The 15,139-nt window shown below is 50.9% G+C and overlaps 2 protein-coding genes across 2 annotated transcripts; both read right to left on the bottom strand.

Moving 5' to 3' along the window:
- Positions 1–1,836: 1,836 nt before the first annotated feature.
- STEHIDRAFT_115137 (uncharacterized protein) lies at positions 1,837–5,415 on the bottom strand (the record flags this gene model as incomplete). The annotated part of the gene is made up of 16 exons (XM_007309501.1): positions 1,837–2,303; positions 2,360–2,654; positions 2,812–2,835; positions 3,464–3,582; positions 3,629–3,763; positions 3,827–3,859; positions 3,915–3,989; positions 4,049–4,117; positions 4,164–4,175; positions 4,235–4,276; positions 4,329–4,481; positions 4,534–4,578; positions 4,639–4,869; positions 4,926–5,080; positions 5,143–5,282; positions 5,341–5,415. The coding sequence occupies 16 exons, from the start codon at positions 5,413–5,415 to the stop codon at positions 1,837–1,839; spliced, it is 2,070 nt and encodes a 689-aa protein (XP_007309563.1).
- Positions 5,416–11,477: 6,062 nt separating this feature from the next.
- STEHIDRAFT_172029 (uncharacterized protein) lies at positions 11,478–14,097 on the bottom strand (the record flags this gene model as incomplete). Its single annotated transcript, XM_007309500.1, has 6 exons — positions 11,478–11,844; positions 11,913–13,005; positions 13,064–13,119; positions 13,184–13,348; positions 13,411–13,894; positions 13,968–14,097. The coding sequence occupies 6 exons, from the start codon at positions 14,095–14,097 to the stop codon at positions 11,580–11,582; spliced, it is 2,193 nt and encodes a 730-aa protein (XP_007309562.1). The 3' UTR covers positions 11,478–11,579.
- Between the last annotated feature and the right edge of the window lie 1,042 nt (positions 14,098–15,139).

Raw genomic sequence — 15,139 nt, 5'->3', positions numbered from 1 at the left:
TGTCATCTATAGCTTTTCATATGCTTCTTCTTCTGTTNTCGGTACTGCTGCCGGTCCTTGTGCCTTCATGTACTGTATGATACTGTAATAACCTAGGCTATATAAATGTCATATGTTTACCATATCCACCCGTCTGAGCTCGCTTGGGGCTGGGAAGATGCCCATCTATTGGGATAAAATACAACCCGTTCGATTATCCAATGCAAGCAGAGGGACAACGAAAGGGTTTTATTCAACATTTCAAAAGAGGTGGAAGTGTCCAATTACCAGAAGTCGAAGATCACCCCATAGTAGGTGGGAAATCAACCTCTCACAGCACGAAACTGAACTGGTGAAAAGGAGCATAGGCGGGGTTATCTTCACCGTCTTTGTTCACCTCCTGCAACATCGAAGATCACCCTGTCGAGCCGCGACAGGGTGAAGATCGACCACTCTAACGTCGAAAACCACCTAAAACCCGGTTGATTTTCCGGTGACTTTCACCCGCGGCGACCTCCGTAGTGACGCATGCGTGTTCAGCGCTCTCCTTCACGTTCACGGTGCCGCTTCCTTGTCTCTTCCTTCTTTGAAAGCTTGGAGAGACGGACCTCACGACCCCTCTGCTGCAAAGGGAGTATAATATGCGGCGGGTTTCGTTCGATAATAGCGCGTATTCGGTTCGCCTTGTTGGCCATGTTCTCTCGCGTGTATTGGGCCTCTGTGGACCGCATGAAAGAGTTGAGTTCAGGCAGGGTAAGGGCTTCGAGGTCCTCCTGTACGTCCGCATTGCTGATGTGGTCGGATTCCATGGGCGGATATGTTGCTTGGGCCACGTGTCGTCGACGAGTTGTCAGGGATGGGGTTGTGCTAGCGGTCAAAGGGTGGCGCCACAACGATGCTGGTGAGGCCACATGGCGGAGTTCGCCGTCGCCGTCCACATTACAGCCGTTCCTGAAAATAATGAGAATCCCAACTTTTCTTTCAGGCGCGCTCAGAAAGGGAATCGCCCCCTAACTCTCAGACAGGAAGCGGCTGGCAGCGATCCTCACAGCGCGGAGTGCGTCACGGCCGAGCTGCACTCCGGTTTGTGATTTTGGTTGTGTTTCCTTTCTCGTCGCGCGTCGAAAAAAACCCCGATTCTCATTATTTACCGGAACGGCTGTAAGGACTTAAGTCGATTCCTCTGTGATTCGCTAACCTCAAACTGCCCGCCTCTCCTTTCCCCAGCGGTGACACACCAACATCATCACTTAGTATGCCGTTCTACAAAGGTAATTTCTTCAGATGAGCCACAAACCTGCAACCATTGACATCTTGCTTTGCAGGTTTGTGTCAGAAGATTCGACACATGTGGCGTTCAGTGCGACACCGCCGACCAGCTCAGGGACAGGCAGACACAGGTTCGACACATATTCAACGACGCCACCCATATGAAGACATTTACGACGAGTATCGACGTCAAGGTCTGACACGTCAGGTGAGAGTGGTGCGATCAGAGCCTGAGCTTGATAGGGGAACTCTCCATGCGCACATCTTGATCGTTGGGGGGGGAGATATTGCTCAATATATGCCGGTTCAGGTCGGTTACTTTATGTGGGCTGTCACCTTCTTTGTCACCCCTCTGATCCATTACATTTTAGGGCGGAAACGAAGCCGTGATGTCCAGACAATCTGTTGACAGTGGCTATGGGGACTCCGAGTGGTCGCTGCCTCCACCACTTGAGTCTGCATCTTCTCGATCGACTCTGTCGTCTATGCCAGCACTCGAGTAATCAGTCCATGTCATGTACTTTTACTCGATGTGTGCTTTTCATGTATACAATGATGTGGTGGAAATCTCTACATTCATCAAGAGCTCTATGCTATGGGTGCGATCCAATTCCATTCTGCTTTCACCGCTACATTCTCGACCCCCAAATATGTAAACGACAGGCACCCAGCATCAAAAAATGTTCGTGTACCACAAACATGTCGCAGCAGCTTGTTACACGTCTGCTGATTGTACCCCCACCAATCGAACGAGAAACCCCTCGCCCCCAAAAGTGTCCACTGTGAAATCGAGCGAGCAACACCATGCTGTTGTTGCACATTGCCGTTTGCGATGGCGTGAAGCCGAAGGGTAAGTCGAGGGTATGCGATGCAGATGGAGTGAGCCGTGAAGAAGGTGTAATGGGCGGTTGTCAAGGACAGGCGAAGGGGATCCGTCGAATAAGCGCTGCGGCTCTCGATGATGTCGACTCGACGGTGTGTACCGGGATGAATCAGCCTCTTGATTCTGGATGCGTGGGGAGGGACGTCGCGGAGACGTCCCACGTATGCATATCCTGTAGTCATATTACATTAATTGTGCGACCTCGTTAATAGCTTGGATAAGACGCACCTCCAAGTCCTCGCTCTGCCGTTTCTCCCTCCGGGCTCCGCCACTCAACTAGGTCGATGTAGTCCTTCTCGAAGAATATTTTGCAAAATACTTCTAGAGCGAGATTGGGCACATAGATTGTGAGTGTTTGGTGTTCGATGTGGCGAGAGGGGAGACCGTGAAGTGCCACTTCGAGTGCTATGTCCTGTCCGACGGCGGCACTATATAGATCTATGTTGTGGAGGAGCTCATGGGGATACGGGTGATATTTCTTGATACTTTTACGGATCAATAATTGAATGAACTGCGCCACAAGCTGTCTGGACGAGTGAGATGTCTGTGAAAGTGACACGAGGCTCGGAATCGTAAGAAACTCGCACGTAAAGAAAGCGAGATCGTAACAGCGCAGGATGATGGACATGTCGACGATATGAACGAGTAAGGCGCGTTCGTCCTACATCACACAATTTTACCGCGATGTCCATAGGCATCCGTAGCTATAAAGTAGCCACAGTACTATTCAGTATCCACAGATCAGTAAATACCCACGTCAGGCATCTCTGGGGTTTTCAAGGCCCACGAGTGCTCAACGAGTTAGCGCATGTTTTGTGAGCACTGCATAGCTTTGCGAGCGATGTGTGGCACAAGCCCCACGACGATGGTTGTCTAGTGTGCATAGCTATGCGAGTTGTAAAAGTCACGCATAGGCATACATAGCACTGTTCAAGATGCAGAGTGGCGGATGCTCTACGGTCCATCTCAGGCTCATCGTAAGCAAATATGCCCGTGCATCTTAGACAGTCGCACACAGGTCATCACAGTGAGTGGCTCGTGGAGAGCAAAAATCTCGTCATTCGGAAGGTGTACACGACAAGAAATACAGATCAGAGCCTTGAGAAGTGAGACTAGTGCGAGAACTCCCCAGTCGGACCGAGACTAACACCGATGCCATACAACCACCAAGAAAGCAGACGGGGAAGACTGCGAATAATCGACATGAGGTGAAGGCTAGGTACCTCACGGTGCTGGTGTGGTTCGTGCTTGACTTCGAGTGGCGTGTCGTTGAGATGGGTTCGAGCTTGACGCTATGGCGTTCGAAGGTCTGTTGGCACCCGCCGTGCGGACCTTCTTCGATGAAGGGAGTTTCGGCCTTGGAGAGACCGTCACATCAGTCAAAGGCGAATCAGATCCGAGTCCATCATCATCACGCCGACGCTTTCCCAGCGGACCTGAGGTTTCCCAAACTAAAACATCAAGGAGAGCCTCATTATAAGGAAAGCGAGCCCATACCGGTCGGATCGTGTGAGTCGACGACTAATGGTGGGTCTGGCATCTTCTTTGGGAGCATGCGAGCTTTCGGAGGCCGGCTCGGCTGTGAGACAGTGGTAGCCAGTGTTGAAGCTCGCGTTTGACGGGCGAGTGGATCTATAACGAACCTCAGCAATGTCAGTGCGCAACCCGTACCTAGGCGGCAACAAAATCACAGACCTGTCCTGGGCCTACCAATCTGCATGTGGTATTCTTGGTGGAGAACAATGAGTACCGCATCAAGCAGAATGAACGAAGAAAACCATACCATCTGCCATAGTTAAAGGCTCGTCTTCGGTATGCGAGTGAATAGGGGTCGGTTTGGCCTTGGCCTTCTTGTTCCCTGGTCTCGACGCCGTCAGTATTTTCCCATTACCCGCGATAGAGTAGTAAAAGACAGACCTTTGTGAGGTGCCAGTGGGCGTTCACCTTGTCTGTGTTGCTCAGATCTGCCATCCTCAACTTGACGAGCTGATTTGATTAAGGAGATGAGTATCTTAGTATTCATAACACGTACCCTCTACAGTTTCTAGATAGAACAATAGTCGATAGATAAAATGAAAGCACAAACACTAGAGCACACCGTACCAGTGATATCCTTGGGCTCAGTGCTTTGTTGTTCGTCTAAGGCTATATAAGTTCCGCTGTAAACATGGATAAGTGGACGGTACCTAGAGCTCACCGTCAATGTTCGGTGCCTCAGTCACCCCGTCCGCATCGTAGTGGTCTGTCTCAAAGGTAGCAAGACCATACTCAATGGTGAACGAAGAGAAATAGGGTGTACCATCATTTTTCGAGAGGTGATGATCATACATGGTCTCGTCCGTGGATGGATCTGTGGATGAAAGATCAGGAACAAGAAGAGACGATTGAGATAAGACTCTTACCTGACGGATCTTCATAAGTTTGAGAACCACCGTTCGAACGAGTATCTATGGGATCATCTCGGTGATGTGACTATCATCGATATACTAGACAAAGAAGGGACAAACCTGACGTATGAACCTGATCAGGAAAACTCTCTTGCTCTGCTTCGGGATCCTCATCGTCGTTGGCATTGTCATCTTCGTCTGATGGACGGTAACGGGCCTTCTCCGCTTGACGTTGAGACGAAGATGGGAGACGTGGGGACGAAGGTGGTTGTTGCGATGAACGTGGACGAGACCGGGGTTGCTGCACTGAAAAACGGTCGGCAGCGGAATCGTGTTCCTGATTTCGAACAGCTACACCAAGTTGAGTGATTGAAATAAGTGAATGTTCAAGCAGGTGGGTTACTTACCGTCAGCTTTTCTCTGCTTCTCCTTCTCCTGAGCTCGACGCTCAGCACGTTCACGGGCTTGGCGCTCAGCACGTCGGGCTTTGATGAGACCAATGGTTGTTGTCGGCCCAGAAGTGTCGATCTTCTTCGCACGTGCAGCATTACCGAACACGTCCCTGAATATACCGTCTGTTAGTTTGAAGCGATGTACGGAGACAAGCCAAATAAAGGTACTCACTTTGTCCAAGCCTTCTCTGTTCGTTTGCGGAAACCGGGATCCTCCTTGCCAAATTCAATGAGGTTATCCCACAATTCGGACAGGTCAAACAGGCCATCGGTACGAGACCAGTGTGGCATGGAGGATACCACAAAGTAAGCCTGCTCAAGCGATGTATCAGTCATCTGAACTTCAACTTGTGATGAAGACGAGACGTACCAATACACAGCAGTAAACAATTCGCTCAAAATTCATCTCAAATACTCGGAACTTCTGGCTATTTGGGGGTTTCATCGATGCAGAGCCGCCGGATGCAGAGGCAGGAGCCGTCCAGATATGTCTTGCAATCTGGAAAGGAATTATCTGAGCGTGCTCAAGCAGACTAGGAAAGAAACTTACTGGCCGTCTTTGGAAACTCGGCGTCGAGGACTCAGGACAGCGCAAACGCACGACTTCTCCGACACCAGTCAAGCTTCCTGAGGTAGCTTGAGTCTCTTGCCGAAAGTGTTGGTGAAACTCGACTTGAAGTTTCGATTGTGGATATCATTGTGAAGCGGCTGGCCACCAGACTTGTATATCTTCTAAGACATTATGGCCTGCTGCGTAACCAAGTCTGAAGAAGAGGGATAGTACTTTGTGGCCAAGAGGTGCAGAGAGATATTTACGGAAGATGATGCCGGGTATGGTAGACACTGCCGAGAACTAGCATACAGATGAAAAGTCACGATAACGATATGAAAGCCTATAGCCCATGAGCAGAGATTGACACAAATGATGCGGGACGTAGTCGAGCTTTCAGTAAGTACAAAAGGACAGACAAGACGGGATGGCAAGACGGACGATAGGCGAACATGTGCAACTACGTCACTGCTATTTGCCGAGCTCTGGAACGGGCAGCGTGGGAGATGCAAATTACCCCGTTTTGGAAGGCGAGTAGCGATTTCGTCCACGCTCACCTGGATGACACTGATAAGGAGCCTAACTAGGCTGGGGTGGCAGGGTGTGGCACCCGAGCCTAGTTAGGCTTGATCGGACTTGGATCTTCGCCTCCGGGTTCGCCTCTTGTTTCGTCGCGACTTTCAGTGGCCTCGAGTCTCTTGCGGCCCCGTCTTCCGTCGTCGTTATCGGAGGCGTTCCGAGGCCTGCCCCTCGCCACATCTCCTCCCCCGCATCCCTGTCAACTTGCCCCTATAGCGCCACTCACCCTGCGACTCGGACTCAGCGCCGTCCTCGACGTCGACGACGACGATTGCCTCAACTAATGGCTGCATGTGCGCTCTGACATGCTCGAGCGTTCGTCGTCGCGCAGGTTCTGCCGTGGGATTCCCACACGTTCGTGTGTTGTCGTTGTCGTGTCGTGTAGGCTGCTCGTCGCCGCTGTGCTCGACGATGAGCACGTGTTTTCGGTCATTTGTGAAGCTTTTCACCGGTTTCTTTGTGTAGAAATTGTTTAAATACAGTCTCTTGACTTTGAGTACACCCACAAATACAGTTGTCCCTTAAACAAGTCGACAACTTTATTGATTTCTGCTATGTGGCCCAAAATACAAGCAAAAAACAAGATCTCTGAAAGGTGAGGAGGAGGAAGTTGACACTAAAGTGAGGACACATGATGTATGATCATGTACTGAGTATCTGCATGTGGCTTTGGTGAATTTAGCTGGTCTGAGAGGGTATGGAACAGATGGGGAAGGTGTGTGGGATGGTCATGAGGGTATGTAAAAGATAGCAGTCTGAAAAGTGCATGGATATGAACAAGAACATGTAGGTAGATGTTAATTAGTATGTAACTGAGATATATGTCGAGTTTTTGGGTGGTAGGAATGGTAGAAAGAGTGGGGGCTGAGTGGCACTCAGGAGAAGAGATGTGGGTACCACACCCCAACCAGGAAGAATCAAGTGGAAGCTGGTACATAGATAGAGTCTACTTACCATAAAACACCTTATTCCAGCCAAATCTACACCAATTCCACCTTCCAAAAAGTCCTAAACTCGAAATTTGCGAAAGGGAGGGTCACTTGAGGGAGGACCATGTTGAACAGTGACTGGAGATTGCAGAAGGAAGAATACAGGCACCAGAAGCGAGAATAGAGCTCTCTAGTATTGAGTTATGAGATGGGTGAAGTATGGAGACAACAGCGGTAACGAGCAGCTTGCAGTCGTTTACGCAGTTGTAATGGTCGTGGAAGCCGAGTGTGCATCGTTGCCAACGACGTGGACAATGAAGAGAGTGATCCAAGAGTCCAAAAAGAGCACTAGGGTAAAGATGAGTATGCAGAATATGATCTGCAAAAGGTCCGATGGAGTTTGTGGAGTGTACGGTGGAGATCTCGAAGAACGAGGTGGTGGAGGGAGTCAAAAGTGACAAGCGCAATCCAAAATGTGTTTGCGCAAGTCGTTTTAGCGTTGTTCCCACCTCTTTGCGCTTGCCACCACCACTGATGACGATTCCTCCACCGCACACATACCGAATCGCCCCAAATTTTCGATAGGCCTCGCCGGGAAAGCTCTGTTTCACACACCTCATACTTCATCTGTGCTCGGATTGTCGTGCTTGTCGTCCACGCCGCCGCCGATGTCGGACTGACGCCCTTCAGAGCCCCTCACCTGCATCGACGACTGTAGACTGTCCGCTCCTCTCATCAACCTCATATATCGACCATATCATCTTTCGATATCAAGGAGCCCTCCTCTAACCTGCTGTGCACATACCTCGCTTTCCACGATGTCCAGTCGCTGGTTAACATGGGCCTACCTCAAGTGACCCTCTCCTTCAAAATTTCGAATTCAGGCCATTTTTGAGACTAGAACTGGTGTAAGCTGGGCTGGAACAAGGTACTTCAAGGTGAGTACATTCTTCTCATGCATTCATTCTTGCTTGGTTCTCTCTGCCAGGTATGTGGTATACCCATCTCCCCTCCTGAGTGCCACCCAATATCTACCCTTCCTACCCATTCTACCGACCCAAAAATTACTCAGCCTTCAACCTCCTACCAGTATACACATACATATATGATTTTATCCACATATCGGCTCTTGGCAGCATGGTAGTTTCTCTATCACTTCATGACCTTCTCACAAACCTCCTACCTCTGTCACATACCATTACACAACACCTAAACTTACTGAAACCACATAAAAATACCTTAAATAAACCCACATCTCTCTTCATGCAAGTTTTATTGTGATTTGCCTCTCCTCACTTCCTTCAGATTATATTTTTCGCTTTTATTTTGGGCCACACATGAGAAAACAATGAGAATTCGACTTATTTGCCATTAGAACACATGTCCCAGGGCTGTGAGAGCCCAAGCATAGTATTTACATTGGTGTTACAAAAGGATCTGTGCAAAAAGATGTATGGGTGACCGAAGTACCGTGCTCATCGTCGAGCACAGCGGCGACGAGCAGCCTACACGACGCGACAACGACAACACACGAACGTCTGGGAATCCCACGGCAGAACCTGCGCGACGACGAACGCTCGAGCATGTCAGAGCGCACATGCAGCCGTTAGTTGAGGCAATCGTCGTCGTCGACGTCGAGGACGGCGCTGAGTCGCAGGGTGAGTGGCGCTATAGGGGCAAGTTGACCGTCAGAGAAAAAGACGTTGGCCCACATAGCGATGCGGGAGTCGTCGAGAACGTGGCTCCACGCGACCCACCGGCGACGTTTAGCGTGAGTTGTGGCGGTCTTGAGCGGCGACGCGGGCCAATCACTACTCCTGCTATAAATTTCAGTGACAGTATGTGTCCCCAGATCAGTAGAGAAGCTGTATTGTGAATTGTTCTAAATATGATCTTCGGAGGTTCTGTTGAACGTACCGAACCTTGCGAGTGGACGCGGAGGTTTTGATGGTCGTGTGGCGTCGTGTCTACGGAGAAGGCTCGCTATGAGTTGTATGTACCACACGGCCTCGTAACATGAACAACTCGCATCATATCTTGCCTAGATCTCAATCCAATTTATGTACTTACTGAGGTTGCAAGCAGCTTCAGACAATGTGAGGATAAATATGGCCTCGCATGCCAGTGACCAACGGGAATAGCCGGCCGTGGAGCTTGAAATTCTTTCTCACTTCTTCGGTTTGTCAGTTTCGGCTCCATTGCTTTTGGGCAACATATGTACGCCAGGTGGTGATGTTTCGATGCTCGTACTCCAGTAACAACTGCTGTGACACACAAGTTCTTCTAGGCCATCATTACATGCAACGCAAAGAAGAAGAACCGGATTCATGCAGTGGGTCCGACTTCGGTACAAGGGTCACATACTGGCCCCAATCCGCGGGTCTGCTAAGCAGTAGCGATGTTGGTCAAGGAGGTGAAGATCTTATGGGACACAATATGAGAAGCCTAAAAAATAATTGATAGAAAAAAACAAAGGTTGAACGGAGGGCGTCATGCTGGGTGAGGAACAAGTGAGGACATTGGAGGGGAATCAGGGATCCAGCAGACCGCTGCGAAAAGCACGAAGACGCCCAGAAGACGCGCCGACGCCACCCTGTCGGGTGGTCTTCGGCTCCGAAGCGTTCATGCCTAAATTTAGATGTCGTTCTCTCGTCGAGAGCTCTCCTCTTTTCCCCTTGTCTTTCTCTCCTCCCCAGTATACCCGGCCACAGCAGAGGATCAAGCACAACAATGACATCATTGTCGAGGTGGTCCGTGCGTCGCTGCCTGCCTACATATACTTTCGCATGCCCACCTCCGGACTCTCGTCGCCTCCTCTCCTCATCCCCCATCTTCCCTCCGCGTTCCCCCCGCCTTTCTTCCCTCCTCTCTCCCCGCCTTTCTTCTCTCCCGGCTGCCCTTTCAACCCTTGTCGCCTTTCAATCATCCTCTCTCGAGTCGCTGTGCGCACGTTTAAGGATTGTTCAAATGGGGAACAGGAGGAGCCGGTGAAGTAAACTGTGTACCAAATGTAAGTGTTCTCGCATCCCGTCATCTCATCATAGCATGTGCGATGATCAAGCACGATAGAGGGCCTAAGTATCGTAAAAGTCTCAATCTCCTCTCCACCGGTGCGTTTCTTTCATATGTTTTACCTACATGCTATGCTTACTTGCATTCAACTTTGTTTTGGCTTGAGTCTAGACCCCTTCACCTCTTCTACACAGCCGATTAGGTACGATATATGCGTCCCTTTTCTTACTCGAGTCGACCACTCATCTACTTGCACCTCTTCAGGGGTTCTGTAACCAGCGCCATACATCGTGGCACGTTGTGTTCGTAAGTTTGGACTACTATGCCGTGGACTTGCGCTCCTTTGCTCCACCGGCACCCCTGACTCACGCTTTACGATAAGGACTCGAATTCATCCATCGACGTAGAGTACGCGAACCTTCTGTAATACTGTAGACTCATTAGCAATTTAAATATCAGTTTTTTTAAATTTCATCCTGTACTAGCTTGGTGAACAAACAACAGCCTGGGTTGAACCTAAGCCGGGATAGGTGGCGTATTCCCCAACCCTTGCATTGAAATCTATGAGGTTGTCACAATTGTATGGATATACAATGTATATATTGATGGGCATGAAAAGCGGGCTACACATAATCTGCGATTCCTTACGACCGCTCACGACGCGCCACATTTCTCAAAACCGTCCTCAACGGTCGTGAACGAACTAATCCTTGAGGTCCGTCGCAACTTCGACAACTCTAGTCAAAACTTATGTTACATACATTCTTCATAGATATTCTAGGTGCGGTTCTGTCAGATTCTCGAGGCTCACGTCGAGCCATGGGCTATGTGTGGCGTCGGATGGCCAAGTATTCCGGCGACTAATTTGCTGACGACAGGGATGCGGGGGAGGAGATGTGGCGAGGGGCAGGCCTCGGAACGCCTCCGATAACGACGACGGAAGACGGGGCCGCAAGAGACTCGAGGCCACTGAAAGTCGCGACGAAACAAGAGGCGAACCCGGAGGCGAAGATCCAAGTCCGATCAAGCCTAACTAGGCTCGGGTGCCACACCCTGCCACCCCAGCCTAGTTAGGCTCCTTATCAGTGTCATCCAGGTGCCACGCTCACAACCTGCTCCTAAACGGACCAGGTACACCCCTCCAGGGCGTGGCAGAGCCACACGCAAAGCACCGCTTTCAGCGGGGTTGACAATGCCGCTGCTTCGGCATGGTGACTTCGTCGTGACTATCTGCGGAGAAATTACCGAACACTCCTCCAAAACCACGGGAAACGTTCCGCACATTGTTCCCTTTGCTTTTCGACCGGTATAACTGCATAGGAGGATAGCCCGAGTGTTTGCCAACGTCCGTGCGAAGTCTCGCGCTCTCAGAATCGCATACGGGACATAGAGAAGATTTTTGCGGTTTCTTTACCGAACACCCCAGGAATGATAGTAACGGAACAACTCAAGTTGCCTTGACACAGCGAATGAAGACCTGCAGGCAGTCTATTACAACATAAGCAAGGACACCGCCCATCAACACACCAGCAAAACAGATCACTCTCCAAACCGCACACTCTTGACAACCTTGGAGATACCCGATTGCTCGCCCGCATACTTGCTCGCGTCCCCGATCCCGCCCTTGTACACCGCCCGTTGTGACGCAAGCTTCTTCTGCGCCTTGTCGTATCTCTGGCGCTTCTTGACACGCGGATTGCGCACGGATTTGGAACGGTGTGGTGTGAGGCCACGGTTCTTGAGGATAGCGCGGGTGAGGGATCGGGGACCTGATTCATCAGAAGGCTCGATGTCGACGTCGGGTCTATGAGGAAAAAAGTGACCATCAGACATAGGTTTTCGCAAGGTTTGAGAACGGGGTAGAAAACGTACCTAGAGGCGAATTTCTCCTCGTCATGTTCCTTTTTCTTTTTCTCCTTCTTGTCCTTCCTTGCTTTCGATACCAGTTCATAATATCCCTCTCCATCTAACATATCTGTGTCTCCCTCTCCATCATTCTCTTCATCCGCCCCTCTAGCCCTCGATTTCTTCTCCTTCGTCTCCGGCTCCTCGTCATCCAGATCATCTCCGCCCATTCCCAACTTCCCTCCCGCTTTCCTCTTCTCTCTCTCCTTCCGCTCTTTGATATCCTTCTCTTTCCTCCTCTCCCTATAAGGAACGTCGTCATCTCCTCCCAACGCAGCACGCGCCCCAGAACGCCGTGCAGCGGAAGATTCAATTTTAGAGGTATGGAAGCGAAGCGTGTGCCGTCTTGCAGATTTATCGGCAATGTCGGTGGAGGTGAGCGCAGTTTGGTCGCCGTAAGAGTCGTTGATGGTCAACGTGGAGTTTGATTTCGAAGAAGATGGACGCGACGACACGAATTCGGGTTCGACGAGATCGAACGTCGGAGCAGGTGTAGCCTTCGTCTTCGACGTTTTCCGCTTCTTGGCCGGTGGTTCCGCCACGTCTACATCCGACTGCTTGTTCACCTTCACCTTCGTCTTCACCTGAGGATTAGGTCTGAGACGATCAGGAAGACCCTGCTCTGCCTCTTCCAACAGTCTTGCGAGCTCGTTGAAGTCGACTTTCGTCGAACTTCCTTTGCCCTTGGCCTTCTTACCTTTCCCACCCGCGCCCGCATTGAGCCTCAACACCCTCTCCATGCCACCATATCCAGTGGTCGATTCCTCCTCTTCGTCCTCCTCTTCGTCCTGAAGCCTCTTGAGTGCGGCCATATCTTCTTCGATATCCAAATTCATATCCTCGTAATCGTCGTCCTCGCTATCGCCTTCCTCAGAGTCCACATCGGAGTCGGAAGACAGGTCGAAGTCAAGCTCTTCCAATGTCGACAAGGCTTGCTTGAGTTGAAGAAGACGGGAGAATATGGGATGTGCGCGGAGAAGGAGGGGTTGGGACGTATATTTGGGAAGGGTGCGGAGGTGGAGGTAGAATGCGAGTGTTGTGGCGTAGGTCAGGAGAGTTTCTGGAGGACCCGGAAGTGGGTGACGTTGTGTAAGAATCTTACAAACAAAAAGACGTACGATAGTGGAGATGAACCATGCCGGTACTGAGGGCGTCTGGCTGTTCGAGCTCGAGCCTGGCAGAGATACGACGAGTTAATGACGCGACGCCACACGAGAAAGGAAAATGAGAAAGCGCACCTTTTGAGTTTTTGTTGGGAACGGACAAGCTTTTGCGCGGTGTCTTCCCAATCATACGCGAGAGCAAGTGTTTCGGGGTTCGTCTTCTCGACATTACGTAGAATAGCTTTCTTGTCCTGCAACGCAGGCTCAACGACCACTTCTGGCACGGGCTCCAGGAAGTCACTGGACCATGACCCGAATAACATCAACATCAATAGCCGAGCTTGGAAGAAATACGGACTCACCCAGAAACCTCGTCCATTGTATCCGCCTCCTCCACAATATCCCCAAGGCCAAAATCTGCGTCTGTCATGCTTTCTCTCGCCTTCGCTTGCAACCTCTTCGCCTCCTGCTCTTCAAGTTCATGCGCCTCCTCGTCCTCGGAGTCAAGTTCTGCAGCATTGGAAGAATAATACGCAGCCTTCGAGCGACCCCAACTCTCATCTTCCTCCTCTTCGTCGCCTTCCTCATCTTCGTCGGATGCGAACCCGGGCTGGGATTTTGATTTTGGTGTGGTTTTGGATTTGGAAGACTTCTTCGTGCTTGGAAGTTCTTCTTCATCCAGATCCTCTTCGTCATCCATCTCTGCATCCTCATCTTCTTCGTCGTCAGAGTCGGAATCGGCTGGTATGCCTTTGAGGCCGAAGACTTCTTCCTCTACGTCTTCATCGTCGTCCGGGATGCCATACCTGTCCCCGTCAAGCAATATTTCGTCTCTCGAGGCATGAACTAGTACGAACAAAGGTTCCACCCAAAGTGGTAAGCAAAACGATATTGAGTGCAATATATGTCTAGAACTGACATTGGTCCTCTTCGTCGAGTGGAATATCATCTGCAGTATTCCATCGGTTGATCTTGCTGTCCTTGCGGTCGATCGGACGTGGTTTCCCTTTTTCCTTCGGTCCTGACTTTGAAGCGCGCCGCCGAACCATGGTGGAGACGAATGATGTATGTGCAAGGCGCAAGCAAATGTGGCCGTTCTCCGAAAACAGTTCAACGGGTGAGGTGCGCCAATCTGCTGGAACAGGGCTCTGACAATTTTTGTGGTCCTGGGCCTCGGAAGGGCCTCGACACTTTTTCCGAGGTTGCTCCGGAGCTGGTGTGGCGCCGTCGCCGTCGCCCGGTCAACCACTTCAGGTTTCCACGCGTCCATCATCCGCTTCCACCGTCGTGTTATCATACACCCTTCGGGCTGCATAATACCAGTGCCATTCTCGTAAACGTCTCTTCATTGCGAACCCAGCTTCTGCGAGCACCATTTTGAGAATGTTTCGTGCCAGTCCATGCGGCGTGCGGCGCAGTCGCAGGCGTCTACCACTGCCTTCGCACTGCGGTTCAACGGTACTTCCCCGCTCCCAAATCCAGAGCACGTAGTATGTCATCGTAAAATGATCGGATATCAGGACGGAGTGCACAGTTCGACAATCGTCTTTTTATAGGAGCCACTCCTCCGACCCACCTCCGTTTACGCTTTTCCTCCTCCGTTCCACAATCACCCCCTCCTTCCTTCCACCACCACCTCCCTCTAGCTGATAAACATCGCCAGTAACATCTATCTGGCTTGAATCCACGACCCCGCCATGTCCTACCCTATCCCAAATCAACCACAGCAGAGAGGCTACTTCCCCGTCAACTCGGGTCCACATTCACCGGCGGCTTCCTCCTCAAGCCTCCTCCAGCCTAACTCAGCACCCACTTCAAGAGGACCCCCCTCAGGCACATTCTATCCTACACCACCCATCCGACCAGGATCTCCTGGAACGCTTTCCTCCCCCATCCATGCCGCATTCTCTCGACCTCCGTCAGACTATAGCCAGGCCGGTGCTTCAGCATTCGTACGTACCTCGTACCTTGGTCGAGCTCCACTGTATCGCAATGACCTGATCCTTTGCTCTGCTCGCTCTCTTGCCACCTCAGAGCGGACCAAGAGGGGACGTCTACGATTCCGCGGGCCGCAGCACGTCTCTGTCCAGC

Source organism: Stereum hirsutum (assembly GCF_000264905.1).
Source record: "Stereum hirsutum FP-91666 SS1 unplaced genomic scaffold STEHIscaffold_17, whole genome shotgun sequence".
Taxonomy (NCBI): domain Eukaryota; kingdom Fungi; phylum Basidiomycota; class Agaricomycetes; order Russulales; family Stereaceae; genus Stereum; species Stereum hirsutum.
The sequence above is the reverse complement of the archived record's forward strand: the minus strand, read 5'-3'. Positions and strand labels throughout refer to the sequence as shown.